The sequence below is a fragment of the Gadus morhua genome, chromosome 4 (genome assembly GCF_902167405.1).
Source record: "Gadus morhua chromosome 4, gadMor3.0, whole genome shotgun sequence".
Taxonomy (NCBI): Eukaryota; Metazoa; Chordata; class Actinopteri; order Gadiformes; family Gadidae; genus Gadus; species Gadus morhua.
Window position 1 is genome coordinate 7184274 of NC_044051.1, and position 20480 is coordinate 7204753.

Here is a 20480-nt window from a genome sequence, read left to right on the forward strand (position 1 = left end):
AATTTGCTCAGTTTTCCTTTAGCTACATATTACTATTAATGATTAATGATACTCATCTATGTGAAGACATGTTAATTAATTAAGTCATGTTAAGGATTTCTCACAATAATTCTCAACAATGACTTAAAAAAGGTGGGAAAGAGTTGTTCAAGAATGAGCAGTGCTATTTTTAGAACAGGCCTGCGGGCGCCTCATGTGGTCCTTGCGGGTGCCATGGTGCCCGCAAGGACCATCAGGCATCAGGCCAGTCGATCCCAGGACGCACTGACCCCACCTTCCAAACTGGTTCAACTGGTTCGTGAAATGTCGTTTTAGAAATTCTGCTCTATTCTGGATGAACCCAGTATAATACATTTGGAAATGATTGTTTTGAAGGGACCCGGGGGAAATGTGGAACCAATGTTGTAAACTATCGACTAAAGAAGGAGACGTCAAACTTCCTGGCCTTCTGAGCGTGTTGAGAGCATGAAGCCCTGATGAGACCCTGAAGAGGATCTTCTGTGGCTGCTCACGCTGTTGTTGTTTTAACATTCGGATGAGCCTAATTCATTTTGATTTTCATTTTGTGGTGTCCTCAAGATTGACTTTCTTCTTCAGAACCCGACCATCAAGTAAAGTTAACCACCGTTTTACAAGACAGTAAATCTGTTGTCCTCGTTCCGTTTAAAGTTTTACCACCATCTGGACGGCAAGAAGGTCTGTCTGTCTGTCTGTCTGTCTGTCTGTCTGTCTGTCTGTCTGTCTGTCTGTCTGTCTGTCTGTCTGTCTGTCTGTCTGTCTGTCTGTCTGTCTGTCTGTCTGTCTGTCTGTCTGTACGTACGTATGTACACACGTGCGTATATCTGTGTTATATGAGTCCTTCATTAAAAGGCGGGCCTACTTAAAGGCCCTTCAGAAGTAGAAATCATTCATTAACTCAACCGTTGGATTTCAAAAGATTAACATTTCACAATATCCTCCTTCTCTCTCTTTATTTCTTTCTTTCTTTCTCACACTCCCTCCTAGTTTCTTTGCTCACACATTATCTTCGTATGTATGTGTGCGCAGGAGCATGTGTAAATGTGGCTGTATATGTGTGTCTCTATGTGTGTGTGTGTGTGTGTGTGTGTGTGTGTGTGTGTGTGTGTGTGTGTGTGTGTGTGTGTGTGTGTGTGTGTGTGTGTGTGTGTGTGTGTGCGTTTGTGTCTGTATGTGTGTGTGTGTGTTTGTGTCTATGTGGGTCTGTCTGTATGCGTGTGTTTCTTGTTTCAAGTTTTACTGAGGACAATAAAAGATGATAGCACCCTGTAAGATAAGGAGTCAGATTGGTACCAAACCACACATCGACAAACACTGTCAACTTCAAAAATATTTCAATGCTAATTAAATGTTCATTCCCTCCCCCACTCTCTCTCTCTCTCTCTCTCTCTCTCTCTCTCTCTCTCTCTCTCTCTCTCTCTCTCTCTCTCTCTCTCTCTCTCTCTCTCTCTCTCTCTCTCTCTCCTGTGCGTCATGTTTCAGATGACCTGTCTATTTAAAGGAGGATCGTTTAACGTCATTGGTCGGTTAACGTCATAGGTCGGCTAACGTCATTGGTTCACAGAGGAAACGTTTTCTGATCACTGATCATCACGCCGTCTGAACCCCGCAGAGAGAGAGGGAGTGAAATGTACATAACACACACTTGCGTGTGTGTACACGCACACACGCATGCACACACACATGCACAAACGTGCACACGCCGGCACACAAACACACATTCACACACTCACACACACACACACATGCACACACACCCCCCCCCCACACACACACACTCACACACATTCACACACACACTCACACACACTCACACACACACACACACACACACCAACACACCTGCACACACCAACACACCTGCACACATGCATGCACTCACACCACAGACACACACACACACACACACACACACACACACACACACACACACACACACACACACACACACACAGACACACACACACACACACACACACACACACACACACACAAACACACACACACAGTTATGCACACAAACACACTCACAAAACTCTAAGCACACTAAAATCGGTGATCCTTGTGTCAAGTTAAGTTCCTGAGGTCCGAGTTCCCTGAGGTCGGGTCCCATTCACAGACGCTCTGAGGCTGTCGTTGGGTCCCGAGAAGAGAACCGGCCTAAAGCCAACACCCTACTGATCACCACGCCTATCTGACCCTTCACAGATCATTAAAGCTGGGCTCTTCTTTAGATGCTGGTCGTCATCCACCTATTTGGAGTACAGGCTTAATAAGCTTCTTCAGTTGACCGGCTGGTCTTTGGTAATGACAGAGGGTTAATTAACATATTAATAGACACAGTGTCCACCTGTTGCTTTTCATGCTAAAAGATACATAGACACACATTACTGTGTTACAAAGTAGGGAAACCAAAATCTATAAAAGTTCCTTCTGTCGTCATGATGATTATTCATTAACTGTGAAAAGTGACTCACCCGGTGCCTTGTTTATCTGTGTTTGTTCATGTGTTCATGAATCCAATCATCCGTTCATTTATCAGCAGCCCATAAATGCACACCGTGACGCATTACGCAGACGTTTTAATTTCATGTTGTGTTTAATGCATCGTATTTATTTAATTATTTCATTCATTTAATGGGTTAAACAAAAGTTTAATTAGGTGAGTGGAATGCTCTGTGTGTGTGTGTGTGTGTGTGTGTGTGTGTGTGTGTGTGTGTGTGTGTGTGTGTGTGTGTGTGTGTGTGTGTGTGTGTGTGTGTGTGTGTGTGTGTGTGTGTGTGTGTGTGTGAATGTTGGTTGTTTTTGTGTGTGTGTGTTTGTGTTTGTTGCTGTGTGTTCGTCGGTTTGGGAGTGTGTATATTAGTGTGTGTTTGGGTGTGTGTGCGTGTGTGTGTTTGTGTGTGTGTGTGCTTCTTCGTTTGTTGGTGTGCGTGCAAGCACAGCGAAAGGTGATCCTGGACGGAAACAGTCACACACACTTAAGCACTTTCAGTGGCAATGACAGAGGAGAACACTCATCCTCACACACACATGCACACACACACACACACACACACACACACACACACACACACACACACACACACACACACACACACACACACACACACACACACACACACACACACACACACACACACACACTTCCTCACACACAGACATCCTCACACACACACACACACACACACACACACAGACGGACGGACGGACGGTGAAGGAATGCCAGATAGCCGAGAGACACAGCCCTATGTGAGTTCTTTCGTCTTCATCCATCATGTTTTTTGTTCCAATTTATTTATATGTTTATTTTTTTTCTCATATCGATTTCTGCATGCATGAGGATTTTTATGATTATTTAACCAACGTTATGTTCTAGCGTTCCTTTTATTCTGCGTATGTTCTATTATGATTTTTATTTGATTATTCTGTTTACATTATATCATGATGATTTTGATTATTGGACTTACATTATATTGTGAAGATTTGTATGATTATTTTAACCTATGTGATGCCTGCACGTCAGTGTGGTTGTCGTTATAACCAAGATTTCACACGCACGACAAACAAAAAGGTAAATTAATACATCAAACGTGATACAATGATTGCTGTTCTATTAAAATTGATTAAATGATTATTTCGATATACATGGTATTCTGATAATCATAATGGTTATTTCTGCATAAATTATATTATGATTATAATAATTGTTCTAACATTATGCATTACTATAAACTCTACTAGCGTGATGTCCTGTTGGATGGTTTGATTGATCGTTAAAGATGTGACTTTTCTTCATAATGTATCTTAATTCTATTTCTAAACAAATCTATACATTTTTTGTTTAAATTGCAACAATTCCCTCAGCATCGCCCCTCAGGGTACAGATGTTTTTGGATTATTTCAATACTCTCTCTGTGATATTTTTTTTGTTGTCACTCCTTTCGACGGTTTCACAGGATATTTCAATGATATTCCTTCATTGTTGTCACGACGACCGCGGCGGTAGACCATGTAACCATTAGCCTCAAATCATGAATAATCACCAGAATCACTTTGATGGTGTGGAATAAACGTTCCGGTGAAATTAAAAACAAGAATAATGCTCAGATATGGTTAAGAAAGAGCTGGACTCTCGAGAAACAGGTCAGAGACAGACAGGAGTACAGAAACACGATACAGTAGACACCTGGATGGAAGAACCACTTTGGCTCGTGTCCAAGTGTCACTGAAGAGTAGAACCTCCTCAGGAAACAACTGATCCGGGACCAACTCTATGGGCCAGACCGTTCCTAGCAGGTTCCACTTTAAAGTGGAACCTTATCCAACTGATAAGGCCTGAGTCTCCATATTGGGTCTAGTTTGGGTGTCTTAACTTTATCTTGTAGTTAGTGTTTCCCGTTTTTGTGTCCTGTTTCTTAGAATGCCGTTTGGCTCGCCAAAGGGCAGTGAATTTGGTGATTGGACTGAGATGAATAAATTAGGCTGCAGGGAGAATATGCCCTGATCCGTAGGGGATAAGGTCAGGGTGGTGCCAGCAGGAAACTCAAGACGTCCCGATGACCTCCATAGTAACTAACCTCCACTCGGCCGTGTGTGGGTTTGTGTGTGTGTGTGTGTATATGCGCAGGTGTGTCGGTATCATCTTCCTTCTTAAAGAAATAAGGACAGGTGTCCTATGGTCACCGTGGCAACCGCTTGTTGCCGATTGTAGCCCATAATGACAATTCTTCCGCTTACTCTTTGTCTGCGGGCTCGTGTGTGTGTGTGTGTGTGTGTCTGTGCGTCTGTGTGTGTGTCTGTGTGTGTGCGTCCAGGTGCTGAAGGACATGATGGGACCTCGTCATCTTTCTCTGATCCAGGAGGAGTCAGGCAGTAGAGAAAGGTATGTGTGTTGGTTTTTGTATTTCTGGGTTTTATTTTGCGTCTTTGTTTATGTGTTTATGTGTTTCTGTGTGTGTGTGTGTTTGTATTTGTGTGTTTGTATTTGTGTGTGTGTGTGTGTGTGTGTGTGTGTGTGTGTGTGTGTGTGTGTGTGTGTGTGTGTGTGTGTGTGTGTGTGCTGGTATATGAGTGTGTGTGCGCACGTGTGTGTGTGTGTGTCTGTGTGTTTGCGCGGGTCTGTCTGTCTGTGTAGGTATGTGTATGTGTGTGTTATGTGTGTGTATGTGTGTATGTGTGTATGTGTGTTTGCGTGTGCGTGTGTGTGTGTGTGTGTGTGTGTGTGTGTGTGTGTGTGTGTGTGTGTGTGTGTGTGTGTGTGTACGTGTACGTGTACGTGTGTGTGTGTGTGTGTGTGTGTGTGTGTGTGTGTGTGTGTGTGTGTGTGTGTGTGTGTGTGTGTGTGTGTGTGTTGTTTTACTTACCAGCGAACTCTGTCCTTATTGCAGGGCTCCGTTACACTGAAAACAAATCTGAATGGAACCAGAGCCTGGAAGTCAACATCTTTGTTTACTGAGTGCACGGTTGTGTGTGTGTGTGTGTGTGTGTGTGTGTGTGTGTGTGTGTGTGTGTGTGTGTGTGTGTGTGTGTGTGTGTGTGTGTGTGTGTGTGTGTGTCTGTGTGTGCGTGCGTGCATGTGTGTCTATGTGTGCGTGCATGTGTGTGTGGGTGTGTGTGTGTTTGTTCAATATAATTCCATTCCATTCAATTCAAGAGATTTATTGGCGTGGAACTATACATTGAATTTTTCAAAGCAGTTAAAATAAATGAACAAAGGCGAAAAACAAAAGCCGACTTGGAAAATATAGAAATGTAAATACATTAAAAAAGAAGAGAAAATCGAATACAAAGAAACAATGAAGTAGAATATAAATACTATACAAATGTGTATAAATTCTACATAAGATAAATTGTTCCCTCCCTCTCTCTTTCTTTCTGTCTCTCCCTCTCTCCCACTCCCTCTCTCTCTCTCTCTCTCTCTCCCTCTCTCTCTCCCTCCCTCCATCCATCGCCCTACCCCCCCCTCTCTCTCTCCCTCTCTCTCTCTCCCTCTCTTCCACCTCCTACCTCCCTCCTCCCCCCCTCTCTCTCTCTCTCTCTCTCTCTCTCTCTCTCTCTCTCTCTCTCTCTCTCTCTCTCTCTCTCTCTCTCTCTCTCTCTCTCTCTCTCTCTCTCTCAGTACGGGTGTGTTTCCTCCCCTCTCTGGCGCCCCCCAGAGGTCCCCAGCAGCCGAGCGGCCGAGAGGGCGAGAGGGGAGAAGAAGGGAGATCAGAGAGCAGGAGGATGAGGAAGGGGAGGGAGTAGGGAGGGAGGAGGAGGAGGAGGAGGAAGAGGTATCGGTGAAGGAGGAAGAGGAGAGCGAGAGGGGAGGTGATCCGGCAACGCTGGCTCTCTATGAGGAGCACAGGAGGCTGGAGGACAGCAGGTGTCTACTGGAGGAGGTAAAGAACTACAAAACAGCCTCCATTTTGAGGGAAGGGAGGTTGGAGGCCCTCTGCAACGAGCAACTGGTCTTAGGCCCAATCCCATTTCTACCCCTTACCCCTTCCTCTTACCCCTCCCCCTTGTTTTGAAGGGGTAAGGGGAAGGGAAGGGAAGGGGTAAGGGGTAGAAATGGGATTGGGCCTTAGTTTCTGGTCCTACTTTAGACTCCAGCGACCAAATTTGGAGGACGATTATTTATGCACATCAGGAATCAAAATAAAGAGAATGGGAATGGATGTTTATAAATAACATATTGTTACGCCTTAAATTATGACGCTGACAGTAGTTTACAGATACACACACAAACCTTCACGTTGGACCTGAGCATAAACAGCAAATGAGAGGGAGCTACAACTTATACTACTTAAAGTGTAATTCCGGCGAAAAAATTTAACCCAGGGTCTTTCTCGGAATGAAGACCCCTAAAACAAGCCCTCCAGACACTTTTTTTTCGTTGTCGAGTATAGAGCTTGCATGCCCCCGAGTGCCCGGGGCAATATAACAGCCCAAATGGCTTGCATGTTATTGGCTAGGGGCAGTTCTCAACATTTTTTAACCACTAATATTGCAAAAAATAACACCAAACCTCTGCAGTAACATGAGTAGGGTCTCTACACATAAAAAGTTGTCAAAATGTTTAAAAGAGTCATGAGGGGAGATTGTTAAGTTAAATTTGTTAAGTTAAAATTATTTACGGTTGCTGGTTATCGGCTTGTGTGGACTTCCTGGAAACATGGACCTACCGGTAAGGCACAGACTTGGAAAACAGTCTTTTTAAATAAACTCCCGGAGCGCTAACTAAGTCTTTGATGCTTTGTTTTATGTGAAGGGACCCTATTCATGCTACTGCAGAGGTTTGGTGCTATTTTGAGCAATATTAGTGGTTAAGAAATGCTGATTTCCAAGCGTTCACTGTGGCCCTAGCCAATAACATGGAAGCCATTTGGGCTGTTATATTGCTCAGGGCATTCCAAGCTCTATACTCGATTATCAAGGAAAAAAGTGTCTGGAGGGCTTATTTTATGGGTCTTCGTGCCGAAAACGACCCCTGGTAAAATTTTCGCCGGGATTACACTTTAATGTGCACACTTATTGTATTTTGTACGTCTCCTGGCACTTAAAAATAGTCATTAGCATCTTATCCTAGCTATCTTTGTTGTAAACAGGAAATGGGTTGACCTAGTGATTGTCTATGAACATCCTTACTACACCGACAGCGATATATTGTTGTTTTCTCTTTCTTCTAACAAATGTACTTATTGTAAGTCGCGTTGGATAAAAGCGTCTGCTTAATTCCCTGAATGTAATAGTATGATACGATATGAATACTGCTTCACAGGGTCAGTCCCTGGCCTGTCATTGCAAGCTTATACAGCCCTTAGTAAATTCATGTGGACTTTCTACTGAGTGTCTTTTATTGTCCATAGTATTCATGTAGAACTCTTTTGTATAATCCTGTTTACGTTGTATGTGTATGTTATGTGTGATGTCTTTGAGCTACTGGGACCTCGAATTTCCCCTTGGGGATTAATAGTATCCATCCATCCATCCATCCATCCATCCATCCATCCATCCATCCATCCATCCATCCATCCATCCATCCATCCATCCATCCATCTATCTATCTATCTATCTATCTATCTATCTATCTATCTATCTATCTATCTATCTATCTATCTATCTATCATCATCATATGATCTGTCAACAGCTGACCCTCATCGAGGCTGACCTCCGTCAGTCAGACCTTCTGGATGTGGGGCGACAGAGAGAGCGAGCGTTCCTCCGCGAGACGGACAACCGCATGCGGTGGCAGAGCCTGCTCCACCTCAGCCTCAGCCAGCGGGTCACTAGGTACACCCTCAGCCCTGGCCCCTCCACCACCTCCACCATCACCACCACTATCATCACCGGCTGTGTTATATTGACACAATGGTTCACAACGATTTTTTAATTGGACGCATTGTTATGTCCCCCCCCCCCCCTTCTGAAGCAGTCTTGGTACGCCCCTGCAAATCAGCTGATTGGTTATAAAGGTATCTCCCCCCGTCTTCAACAGACCCTGGGTAACCAGCTACTTCCGGAAGTATCCCATGCATATCTACTGTCTCCCCATCCAAGACGTCCCCCGCAGGAGAATCAAGAACCCGACCAGCAGGAGATGAGGACGAATACTGACCGATGATGTTTCGATGAGGAACATAATGGTCAAACCGTAACAATGCCTGTGTCTCCATCTAGTGGCAATTTAGTGCAAGTAAATTAGAAACTGGTTTACAATAAGTTCTTGCTAATGCTATGGTTTTATTTGTTATTTTTGTGGTTGGTATATGTTGGTTTGGGTTTTAATCCTGTGAGTGGGAGATGTTGACTTGTCCTGGTTTTTCCTTTTTTTACATTATGTATAAAATCTAGTCCTACTAATATACATTTGTTATGTACTTGTGCAACGAAATAAATACAAACACAATACTATCACTTTGTCTCTTCTTCGTTGCTTCATTTAGTCAGCATCTCTCTCTCTCTCTCTCTCTCTCTCTCTCTCTCTCTCTCTCTCTCTCTCTCTCTCTCTCTCTCTCTCTCTCTCTCTCTCTCTCTCTCTCTCTCTCTCTCTCTCTCTCTCTCTCTCTCTCTCTAACGTGGGCAATGTTAATTTAATGCAAAGCAACTTCACCACAAATAACCTTCATTCGCAATATCCTTCAGGCTGGGTCACGTGGGCGGTCGACCAGGCCTCGCCCCCCTCCCGATGGGGTGGTGACGTCAGCAGAGGAGGTTGATTTAGCGCGGGGGCGCGCGGCCTCTCTCTCTGAGCCGCCGGTGACAGCAAAGAGGAGCCGCCATCTTACGTTCTTCTCACAGTGAGTCGCGCTTCTTCTCTAAATGCGGCACAGTGTCTACCGTAACGTGGACAGATTTAACGTGCATTTCCGTCGGGTGGCCGGACCTGTTAAATGCGGTGTTTACGTGGTTTATTTCCCCGTATTTAACGGCTTTTATCACCTTCCACCTTGGGACGGTCAAGCTAGCACGTTAGCTAGCCTCGTCTTTAGCTCTTTTTGCTAGCAAGTGTGCGTGCTCTCTGCGCATGCGAGTTACAGACTTCGTTTAAGTCCTTGAGTTCCATTTAGAAATGTTCTCACTTTTCTAGTGAGTGTTGGTGTTAGAATGCATGTTTAAAACGCCTGCATCGATGAGGCCTGATGTCTGGGCATGCTACATGTGACATTGACTCCGGGGGTCAGGGGTCAGCCGTCGAAGAGCGTGTCATCGGGGCCAGGGGTCAACCATCGTGACGCTCTAAGGCGCTGTCTGTTAAACCTCTCCCTCTTCGCTCCCTCAGTACACCGCCGCCCGACAGGACACGATGTACCCCACCGCCCTCACGCAGCTGGCCCGGGCTAACCCGTTCAGCGCCCCGCTGTTCAGCCTCCAGCGGGCGGAGGAGCTCCAGCAGACCCCCGCAGCGGGTCCTGCAACCCGTCGTCTGGCCGCCGCCGCCACCGCAGGTAACGTGATGGGTCGGTCCCTCTGAAGGACTGGAAAGCAGAACCTCCGCAGGCTAGCGCGGTGTTAGCGTTAGCAGCTGTAGCTAGCTCTGCTCTTTAGCCTAGCCTGTTAGCGAGGTCATCCGTGAGTTTGGGTTGCGGGTTATTCTCCTGCTCCGGTAGTACCTGCGCCACCCGACGTCTACAGCGGCGGTACGTGTGCAAAGGTCCCCTGGACGTCGTTCCTCTGGAGAGTCGATGACCTCCAGCAGGGCTTATCGGCCTCCTGTTGGAGCACAGTGGCCGTGGAGGACACGGAAGGGCAAATCGGGAGCGGTTACCTGAAGGGCCGGGTAGGGTCGCTCCTTAACCTGCGTCGTCCAAACCCTAGGAAGACTGTCAGACCGTGTCAGGCGTGTTTTACTGCACCACTCCTCGGTGAACAATACCGCAGTGGACGTCCGTCGCGAGTCGCAACTAGCAGGGGGTTGTGGAATAGTGTTGCCTGGCTTGTGAGCTTAGTCGGTTCGTTATGCAAGACCTTGCATGAAACATTAGCCAGGAGGAAACGAGACCTTTTGAGGGGTTAATTTTTTCCGACGTTTTTAGTGTCTAGTAATGTACTCTTCTTCTCTTGCCTCTACTACGCGCATCTGTTGGTGGTTACCCAGAACTCAATCACTGGTCTCCCATGTTTTTGTGGATAGTGAGTGTTATCCTGTGTTTCCTCAGAGGGGGACAGTTGTGAGTTTGGCTCCCAGAAGTACCTGCTCCTTTGTGGATTTGGTGGCATTGTGAGCTGTGGCCTCACGCACACGGCTGTGGTGCCCCTCGATCTGGTCAAGTGCAGATTGCAGGTCTGTCTTTAGCATGGTGTCCTACGTGAAATAAAACCCGAACGCCCCACCCTCTCTTCCCCCCACCGACCTCTTATCACTGCATGGGAGTCGAATCGCGGAGGTCGACTCGTCGGGACGTTGTTGTTGTGTTGGTGTTTTCATAATCCACTGATCCCTTTTGATTTACTTTGTTGTTGATCAACACGGCATGGAAAATGTGTTTTTCCTGATTCATCCCACCGGCCGTCATGTCCATCACCCTTTTCCACCCCCTGCCCACACTTGTTGACCCCCACCAGAGGACTTTATAAGTAAAGGTTGAAGTGGACACTGGAGGAATCCAGCCTTACGGTTGACCTTCCTATGTTTGACACTGAAACATTTCCCAGAATGCACTGCCTGAATATATAGGTCTATGTATACCCTGCTGCAGCTGGCATTGACTGACTGATCATTAACCGAATGTCAGATGTATTCTGCTGAATAGTTTCTAGGGTAAACTGGTAACTTCTCAGGGTTGAGGAGAGTCGAAAGGTCCGGCTGAACTAAACGTTAAGTGTTCTCGCTCAATCATTTGCACATAAAAAAATTGTCTGTCTTTGTGGCAGCGGTGGGTATGTTTTTTTTCTTTTCTTATTTTTCCTAATCAACCATACAAAGTTCATATTAAATCACGTGTTTAATGATTGCTGGGTGTTTATCCTAATGATGGTGGCATGCTGGTGTCGGAGCTGATCATAAGGGACGAGTCATCACCATGACTCCTCCTCTTATGTGGCTCCAGCTCTGTGATTGGTCCGCATGTGACCCTGCATGTGTGCATGTGTGTGTCCTCCCCTTTGCTACAGACGATGTGAGCTGCGCATTTGGCTCCAATAAGTACTATGCGATGTGTGGCTTTGGGGGCATCCTGAGCTGTGGGCTCACCCACACGGCCGTGGTGCCCCTTGACCTCGTCAAGTGCCGCCTGCAGGTTTGTGAGCCTGCTCAGCCAATCAGGAGCGGCGGCCTTCGGCCACACTGCCTTCTGTGGTTACTGCACCGTGTAGTGGATGGCCGTCAGGTTAACACTTGATGGCCATGCTATGCTGTACAAACGTAGGACTGCTAGACTCCTAAAGTATTTACCTTTTAAGCTGGTATTTGTAAGAGTAGGACGTTTCAGCAGGATGCTGTACATTGCAGCCTAGTATTTAATTTAACCCGTTTGAATTGGCAAATCCCATCGAACTTCCTAAAAGTAGGACATGGTGAATAGTAACAATTATATAATTGCTAATGACAATTTAAGACATTGGTAACCGCAAAGGTTATTAAACTTTTAGCTCTTTGAGTTAATATTTGGTATCCTCCACATACATGCGAGCGTCCCGCCTCGTTTGGCTCCTCATCCGTCTCCCCCCCCCCCCCCCCCCCCCCCAAAAGGTGGACCCCGACAAGTACAAGTCCATCGGGAACGGCTTCAGGCTCACCGTCAGGGAGGATGGAGCCCGCGGCCTGGCCAAGGGATGGGCACCCACCTTCATCGGTTACTCCATGCAGGGGCTCTGCAAGTTTGGCTTCTATGAGGTCTTCAAGATCTTCTACAGCGACCTGATGGGAGAGGTGAGCACTCAGTCAAGGTCTTCAAGGAAAACCGCAACGGAATTGTGTTTTACAACGTGTCTGAGGCAGAAGACACTGTATATTTTTTGCAGAGGGAAGCTATGTAGTAAGGGTTAGTATTGTAATCTTTAGTGTAGGGTTTGTACCGCCGTCGTAGCTTCTTGTCTCTGGTACAATCCTATTTACATTAAAGGCACTTGGCAGACTCTTTTATTCAAAACGACTTGTATATCGCTGTCGGTACAGTGAGGATGTTAATACAACCAAGGGACAAGCACTAACAATTGCTAGGTTATCATCCCCTGTATAAAACAAAGATAGCCAGGACAAGATGTTACATTATTATTCTAAGTACTACTTAGTCCTGGCACAACACGCTCCTTAGATCCACTTCTGGAGGAGCTGCTGTCAGTCCCTGGCAGTGAGCTCCTCGCAGCTTCCTGCTGTACAGTGCTTGAGTCATTGGCGTGTGAGATCAGTCTACCTGCCTCTCAGCCACCCTGCTGCACTGGCAACTCTGCCCTCTACAGGCGGGGAGCTCCCACTGCAGCTAGGCTGGGGGGCGGACACCAAAACCAGTAGCTAGTCCGTTTAGATTTGGATTTGTTTGTGAAACATGCAAATGTAATGGATGCTCTGTAGGGATACAATATAACTAGAGGTCCATGGCAGGGGGTTCTGGGGTTAAAGATGTATCTGATGCATACACTGTAAGTAAGGCTGGGGCTTCTTCCCTCTTGGGTCTCTTCTAAAATAGCCCTGTCTTTAAAGGCGGCTCACTGTTACGATATCTAAAAATAAGGACCATATAGCTCATCCATATCGAGTGTGTTGGATGTCGTTGAGGCTGTGGCTCTGGGTTGCGTAGTAGAATATGAGCCCTTTAAACCTTTATCCAACATCTCGCCAAGATTCCATGGTCGTTTGAGTTCTTAAATTCCAAGAAGTCTCTTGGCTTTATGAGGGATATGTTCTTTGCCATATTTTGTTATGAACCAATGCATTCTTGTGATCCGAACATCTATCCGATGTTATGAGCACTTGAATTCTTCTGAAACAGAACACCTACCTTTTACCTGATGTGAACAAATTAATTAATGTAAACAAAACGCCTAACTCGTATTATGAATCCATGTCCGCAGAAGACCACTTATCTGTTCTGGATGTCCCTGTACTGATATTATGAACACACAAGTTCTCCTCAACAGAACACAGCCTCATTATGAACACATGAATTAATGTCACCAGAGGACATCTCTGTATGGATGTTATGAACACATGAATCCATGTATGCAGGACAACACCTACCTGTGGAGGAAGTCCCTGTTCTGATGATATGAACACATGAATAATTCTAACAGAACACCTACCTGTGGAGGTCGTCCCTGTACTGATGTTGTTATGAACACATGAATCCATGTCTGCAGGAGAACACCTACCTGTGGAGGACGTCCCTGTACTGATGTTGTTATGAACACATGAATCCATGTCTGCAGGAGAACACCTACCTATGGAGGACGTCCCTGTACCTGGCGGCCTCTGCCAGCGCTGAGTTCTTCGCTGACATCGCCCTGGCGCCCATGGAGGCGTGCAAGGTCCGCATCCAGACCAAGCCCGGCTACGCCAACACCCTCAGGGAGTGTGCCCCCAAGATGTACGCCGAGGAGGGCGTCTGGGCGTAAGTCGAGTCCCTTCTTCAGGAGGATTGGTGGTAAAGCTGCTGCCAACGCTTTGGTCCTTTTTTACTTTTGATGGTGAAGTTAGGTAGAGCTCTTTTTGCAGAGGGAAGCCATGTTGTGAAAATTAGTATTGTTACCTTTAGTGAAGCTCTGTTTAGATGCAACTCCCAACTTTCTTGGTTGGGGGGGGGGTTATTAGAATCTCTGCTAAATCAATACTAGCAACACGCTCCTTAGATCCACTTCTGGAGGAGCTGCTGTCAGTCCCTGGCAGTGAGCTCCTCGCAGCTTCCTGCTGTACAGTCGGAGGTGCTTGAGTCATTGGCGTGTGAGATCAGTCTACCTGCTTCTCAGCCACCCTGCTGCACTGGCAACCCTGCCCTCTACAGGCGGGGAGCTCCCACTGCAGCTAGGCTGGGGGGCGGACACCAAAACCAGTAGCTAGTCCGTTTAGGTTTATGTCAACTGTCAAAAGGGACATTTCATTTAGGAAAAGAGTAGGTTGTTGCATGTGGACCCGGTGCCTTTGCTGTTGCTTCTAGATGTAAGAACTCTTCCCTGTGTCCTTCAGCTTCTACAAGGGCGTGGTTCCTCTGTGGATGAGGCAGATCCCCTACACCATGATGAAGTTCGCCTGCTTTGAGCGCACGGTGGAGCTGCTCTACAAGTACGCCGTGCCCAAGCCCCGCAGCGAGTGCTCCAAGTCGGAGCAGCTGGTCGTCACCTTCACGGCCGGCTACATCGGTAAGGGGCGCCTGCAGACCTGTCACTAACGGGGGTGCATGGAAACACGTTGCTCTGGGAAGCCTTCTGCTGACGGGATGCGTGGGAGCTTGTGTTGATGATCCGGGATTCACTTGAGTCCTGTGTAAAGTACAGATGACGTCAGTATCAAGAACACGTAACATAAGTATCAAGTGCACACAACGCTAGTTTAAGTCCTGTATTAAGTACACATGACGACATTTACTGCTTGATGCTTCAGAAATTCTACTTCCTACGTTTTCATGGCTCTGGATAAATTAACACTACGGTAGTTAATCTTGGGCGACGGCCAGAAGAGACCATATTTGAAATTGAGTCACTACGGGCTCGGCTATTATATGATATGATTGTGCAATAATTGACGTTTGATAAACTAGAATTGATTTATCGCCTTGTGTTTCACCACAGCAGCACGATAAGTCGTACCTCGACCTTCCTCAGTCGATGGAATGAGAATCTCTGCCAAATGAACTTTAGGATGAACACTAGCAACACGCTCCTTAGATCCACTTCTGGAGGAGCTGCTGTCAGTCCCTGGCAGTGAGCTCCTCGCAGCTTCCTGCTGTACAGTCGGAGGTGCTTGAGTCATTGGCGTGTGAGATCAGTCTACCTGCCTCTCAGCCCCCCTGCTGCACTGGCAACTCTGCCCTCTACAGGCGGGGAGCTCCCACTGCAGCTAGGCTGGGGGGAGGACATACTATCATACAGACTTTGTTTAAAATGTTTCTCGAGTAAAATAATCACTAGTTTAATCGTTGGTTGCGTTCCTCCTCAATCAACAGATGATGTCATTTGTCAGCCAGGCCACCAGAGGGCATGATTGTGTCTCATCGTTCATTTATGTACTGATACAGATTAACCCGTGTCCTGTATTCATCACGCTTTTCCTCAACCAGCTCTCGTTTTAAAATGCATTTCCCACACTGCTAGCATCGGGTATGCTGTGATACTGGTCTAAATGCTAGCGTGGAGTAGTCACTCTTGTGAGGAGCCGAGGGTCACGTTCTTATTACCAGAGGGAGCTGGGGTTGGGTGGTTCTGCTGGGGTTGGGTGGTTCTGCTGGGGTTGGGTGGTTCTGCTGGGGTTGGGTGGTTCTGCTGGGGTTGGGTGGTTCTAACGGTCCACCTGACGCTCTCCCCCGTCCCCTCCAGCCGGTGTGTTCTGTGCCATCGTGTCCCACCCGGCCGACTCCGTCGTGTCCGTGCTCAACAAGGAGAGCGGCAGCACCGCCTCCCAGGTGCTGAAGAAGCTGGGGCCCAGAGGTCAGTACCGGGCCACGCCCACATTCTGTTCTGGTTGGCCAAGAACTCTCATTTTGGATTAGCTATTCTTTTCATGTTTATCGCATCCCCATGAGAGGAGCTTAATCATTGAGACTTAAAATACCTCATTCAGGTCTCTAATCGATGTTGGAGGCAACAAACATGTCTGTCCTGATAAGGCATTTATTTTGGCTAAATGGGACCCTTGCATCTTTTAGTTTTAATTTAATGTAACCCTGGGTTTGTTTACTTTTTACCAACCATACGTCTAATCTGGCCATCATAGAATGGCTGCTGTTGAATAATGTGTTGCTGATGAATAATGTGTATCGGCAGTAGATCTCAAATTCATGGCATTCATTTTACTTTATTTCTAAACGTCCCAAGTCAGGCGCTGGGATATTGTTCATGTTTCTTATGGCAAGGGTTTGAGGATATCTGCTAAATAAGGATTCAAGCTATCAACACGCTCCTTAGATCCACTTCTGGAGGAGCTGCTGTCAGTCCCTGGCAGTGAGCTCCTCGCAGCTTCCTGCTGTACAGTCGGAGGTGCTTGAGTCATTGGCGTGTGAGATCAGTCTACCTGCCTCTCAGCCCCCCTGCTGCACTGGCAACTCTGCCCTCTACAGGCGGGGAGCTCCCACTGCAGCTAGGCTGGGGGGCGGACAACTATCATACTATTTAGTCAGAAATGTTGAATCTTTTGATTTTTATTTTTTTATTTGGTCAAAGTTCTTATTCTTGACATTAGACTATCAATTGGCTATCAAGTAGCCAACTAATACTGAATAAATTACAATTCAAATGAGTCAGAAATGTTTTTTTCTTTTTAATGACGTTCAGCCTAATGCATAAAAATAGCAAGCTCTGATCTTAACCAATCAGAGCTCTCCTCTCCACCTGTTGAGCTACGGCTGTACTGACCCCTTCTCTCCCCCCCCCGCCCCGACCCCCCAGGAGTGTGGAAGGGCCTGGTCGCCCGTATCATCATGATCGGTACCCTGACCGCGCTGCAGTGGTTCATCTACGACTCGGTGAAGGTCTACTTCCGCCTGCCCCGCCCCCCTCCCCCCGAGATGCCCGAGTCCCTGAAGAAGAAGCTGGGGCTGACCGAGTAACGAGACACTACCACCGCTGCCTCGACTCCACCCTGACCCCCACCGACCACACCCAAACCTCCGCCTACCCGGCCCACCCAATTGGACTCCACTGCGCCCCCGATGGGCCCCCCCCCCCCCAGAGTGTTCTCTATATTTATGTTGCTCCAGCCCCGCGCTGCTACTCGTGTATATTTAACAGGGAGACTTTAGGTGGAGAAGGGTGGTGCATCCCTGGCTTCACCGCTGGGGGTGGGCTGGAATATTCCGATGTAGAAACACAGTCTGATTTTATCCTGTCATTAGTTATGTGAGGAATTCTAAATAAAAGAATTTATTCCCTGGGAAATGAACGTTGTTGGGAGTGTTTCTTGTGAGATCCTTCAGTGTTTTGTTTGTTACATTTTCTACTGCAGATATTGACTCTCAAACGGCCCCAATTACATCACCAGGTGTGATTAGCCATTACAAGCTGAGAATGGGTTAACCTAGCGATTTTTAGTGCATGGCCGTTGGTTCTATGAACATCCTTACTATACCGACAGCGCTATATTGTTTCTCTTCAGACAAATGTACTGGAGTTGTTTTGGATAAAAATATAGGCTGATTGAAATACTGCCCGTTTTTGTGACAGTAGGCGTGGCCACCTAGATGCATGCTGGATAGATCAGTCTGAACAGCCCACCCACTGGACAACTGTTAATCCATCCCATCATACGTGTGGACACGGGCACTTGTGATGTCACCATAACACACAGGCAGATTTTCAAACGTCTTGTTACGGCTAATCACTCACAGCTGGTGGTATAATACGGGCGGAACGTAAGTATCTAAACTAAAGGGTTTATGATCGAAACGTGTGGTAATCCATTTCAGTCCACTCTTGCTCCCCCCCCCCCCGTCACAGCGAGGGGATATAAAACCAACTGCAGCTTCAACTCCAGCCACCAGAGGCCGCCACTGTGACAACTTTAAGATTATAAAACAAAAGCCCCACAAACAAGGTATGCCTTTTGCCCTTTTTTCTGCATTCGTGTTACCAGTTTTGTTGCCAGAAGCCACGTGTTCCTTGGGTGAGGACTGCTCTCCAGCGCATGTGCACTGCTGAGCTGTTTGGACCGAACGCATCTCCTCTCTGGAGGTCGACCGGTTGCTCCAGTGTCTCCTCCTAATGGTCCCCCATTGCAAGGCTCTCGGGCCCGCAGCCTCAACATAGTAGGCATACATGCGTTGCGATGGGTTACCGACCTATCATTGTCATTTCCATCCACTCAGCAGCTGATTGAAATACGTTTTCCATGTGCTGGTGCCTGCGAAATGGGTGTAGTTCAGGAGGTCGGTAATGGAGTGAAAATGTAGTTTACGTGACCATATTCAGCACGTCAGAATATGAAAAGAGACTAGGTTTTGTCATTTATTTTGGCCAGAAATGCATGAACTGGGACGTGTTCCTAAAAGCTGTTGCCAAAGCTGAAACCTGAAACCAGTGAACTGTCCTTATTTTCCTTTCTAGAACCGCATATTTAATTCATGGACATTTCCTCAAACTCGACTCCTCTTTTTAGCCTTCACACTGAAATATTGATTATGGATTGGTATTATGATTTGAACGAGAAGCCGTGCACAACTTAATTTGCTGCAGCAAAGAGGTTTTGATGAAGATAAATTATTGTCAAATCATAAAAGTATAATTAGCTGCCATTAATAAAAAATGAGTTGTAATAGACGTCGTTGCTGCAGGTCTGTGGCTAATGCAAACACCTGTAGCACATTAGTAGCACTTTATCTCAACCTAGTGCCAAGATCTGTATACGGAACTTAACATCTTCAAAATGTCCAAGAATTCCCACCTAATAATAATAATAATAATAATAATAATAAATATAGCTGCGAGCAGCAATGTGGGTGTCAAGCATAATCGGACTCGGTAGGCTAATTCTGCCGGATGGACGCAATCGGCCAGGGGGCTACATGACGACCGCCTCGGAAATCGGCAATACCGACAGCCGGTGGGATGAGTAAATGGGAAAAGGACCCCACCTAGAGGTAAGGGCGCAATACAGTCTGCCTGACAGAACAAATGTCACAAATACATAGGGGTATTCGGAACAATATCCCTAAAAGAGACACAATGTAAACAAGCATCCGTTCTGGAGGCTGTTCGTGAAGCATCTAATCCAGTGGGAATTGCAGTTTATATAGTAGGTGGGCGGAAAGGTAAATATAGTCATTGTTGCATTATACATGAAGTACCGCTTGTCGCCACACGAGTGCAGTGTCTACCCATTAATGAGCGCCACACGAGTGCAGTGTCTACCCATTAATGAGCAACGTCAAGTTTGATTGGCTGTCACGGCCAAACGGTTTAGAATTTGAGAAAGCTGTTTAATACATTTGTTCATCTTGGTCTGAAGATCATATATGCCAAGTTCCATGAAGATTGGACATAATTTGTGGCCTGTGGAAATTTACAACTGATTTTGACAACTTTCAACATGGCGGCCAAGTTCTGATGTTGCAATGAGAAATAATTTTAAAGCTATATAAGGAGGTCTGGCAGTATCCTCAGACATTAAAAATAAGTTTGAAATGTACTCATGTGAAGAGAGAGGAGTTAAAACACGTCTTCATTAATTATATCGCCCCCTAGAGGTCAATGGTCACCAAATTCAGTGAGTGTCCCCATGATGATGTTATGGGTCTATATATCAAGTTTGGTTATGATATGTCAAAGGGCTGCTGAGATATTGGCGTGTTTCCGGTTTGGCGGCTTCACGGTCGAATATCATTGGCTGTCGCGGATATTTCTGCAAGAAATAATATACTAGCTATACGGGGAGGTCGAATAGTATCACTAGACATTGAAAATAAGTTTTAAATGTACTCATGTGAAGAGAAAGGAGTCAAAACACATCGACATTAATAACAGCGCCACCTAGCGGTCAAAGGTCACCAATTTCATCCAGTGTAACCTTTATGGGGTCATGGGTCTATGTACCAAGGTTGGTTATGATATGTCCAAGGGCTGCTGAGATATGGGCTTACATCCGGTTTGGCGGCTTGGCCGCCAAATTTGATTGGCTCTAGCGGGCAAACGGTTCTGAATTTGAAAGGTCCATCAAATGTTTTGCATCAAGCATCGCGAGATGATCATGTGTGCCAAGTTTCGAGATGATTGGACAAGATTTGTGATATAGGTAGCACTTTGAAGGTTTTTGACATGAACCAAGATGGCGGAAATATACGTCATGGCACAATGACGTCATAGGGTGTGTTGAACTGGGCTTGGTTCAAGAAATCCA

The 20480-nt window shown here is 46.4% G+C and overlaps 2 protein-coding genes and 4 non-coding genes across 7 annotated transcripts; all 6 read left to right on the forward strand.

Annotated features, from left to right (window-relative positions):
* Window positions 1-3190: 3190 nt before the first annotated feature.
* On the forward strand, window positions 3191-8907 carry LOC115542204 (cilia- and flagella-associated protein 251-like). The gene is made up of 5 exons (XM_030354362.1): window positions 3191-3270; window positions 4836-4903; window positions 6140-6401; window positions 8154-8296; window positions 8502-8907. Exons 1-5 carry the CDS (start codon window positions 3241-3243, stop codon window positions 8605-8607), a joined length of 609 nt encoding a protein of 202 aa, XP_030210222.1. The 5' UTR covers window positions 3191-3240; the 3' UTR covers window positions 8608-8907.
* A 160-nt stretch (window positions 8908-9067) lies between these two features.
* slc25a3b (solute carrier family 25 member 3b) lies at window positions 9068-17531 on the forward strand. Of its 2 annotated transcripts, none has more exons than XM_030354063.1 (8): window positions 9068-9303; window positions 9786-9951; window positions 10663-10787; window positions 12195-12374; window positions 13871-14052; window positions 14625-14797; window positions 15971-16081; window positions 17039-17531. In XM_030354063.1, the coding sequence occupies exons 2-8, from the start codon at window positions 9810-9812 to the stop codon at window positions 17197-17199; spliced, it is 1074 nt and encodes a 357-aa protein (XP_030209923.1). In that variant the 5' UTR covers window positions 9068-9303; window positions 9786-9809; the 3' UTR covers window positions 17200-17531. The 2 variants fall into 2 exon arrangements, with proteins under 2 accessions (XP_030209923.1, XP_030209922.1); XM_030354062.1 differs by lacking the exon at window positions 10663-10787 and adding an exon at window positions 11618-11742.
* Window positions 12746-12945, forward strand: LOC115543162 (small nucleolar RNA SNORA53). Its single transcript, XR_003976686.1, has one exon. It is a non-coding gene; the product is annotated as a small nucleolar RNA SNORA53 (small nucleolar RNA).
* Window positions 14277-14483, forward strand: LOC115543160 (small nucleolar RNA SNORA53). The gene has a single exon (XR_003976684.1). It is a non-coding gene; the product is annotated as a small nucleolar RNA SNORA53 (small nucleolar RNA).
* LOC115543161 (small nucleolar RNA SNORA53) lies at window positions 15309-15515 on the forward strand. Its single transcript, XR_003976685.1, has one exon. It is a non-coding gene; the product is annotated as a small nucleolar RNA SNORA53 (small nucleolar RNA).
* LOC115543159 (small nucleolar RNA SNORA53) lies at window positions 16545-16751 on the forward strand. The gene has a single exon (XR_003976683.1). It is a non-coding gene; the product is annotated as a small nucleolar RNA SNORA53 (small nucleolar RNA).
* Window positions 17532-20480: the final 2949 nt, after the last annotated feature.

What these genes read in the sequence shown, in the direction of transcription:
- LOC115542204 (XM_030354362.1), top strand. Translation starts at nt 3,241, where the DNA reads ATGCCAGATAGCCGAGAGACACAGCCCTAT. An exon ending in GCCGAGAGACACAGCCCTAT is followed by an intron (nt 3,271 to 4,835) that starts GTGAGTTCTTTC and finishes GTGTGCGTCCAG; the next exon opens with GTGCTGAAGGACATGATGGG. An exon ending in CTCAGCCAGCGGGTCACTAG is followed by an intron (nt 8,297 to 8,501) that starts GTACACCCTCAG and finishes CGTCTTCAACAG; the next exon opens with ACCCTGGGTAACCAGCTACT.
- slc25a3b (XM_030354063.1), top strand. Translation starts at nt 9,810, where the DNA reads ATGTACCCCACCGCCCTCACGCAGCTGGCCCGGGCTAACCCGTTCAGC. An exon ending in TGGTCAAGTGCAGATTGCAG is followed by an intron (nt 10,788 to 12,194) that starts GTCTGTCTTTAG and finishes CCCCCCCAAAAG; the next exon opens with GTGGACCCCGACAAGTACAA. An exon ending in CTTCACGGCCGGCTACATCG is followed by an intron (nt 14,798 to 15,970) that starts GTAAGGGGCGCC and finishes CGTCCCCTCCAG; the next exon opens with CCGGTGTGTTCTGTGCCATC.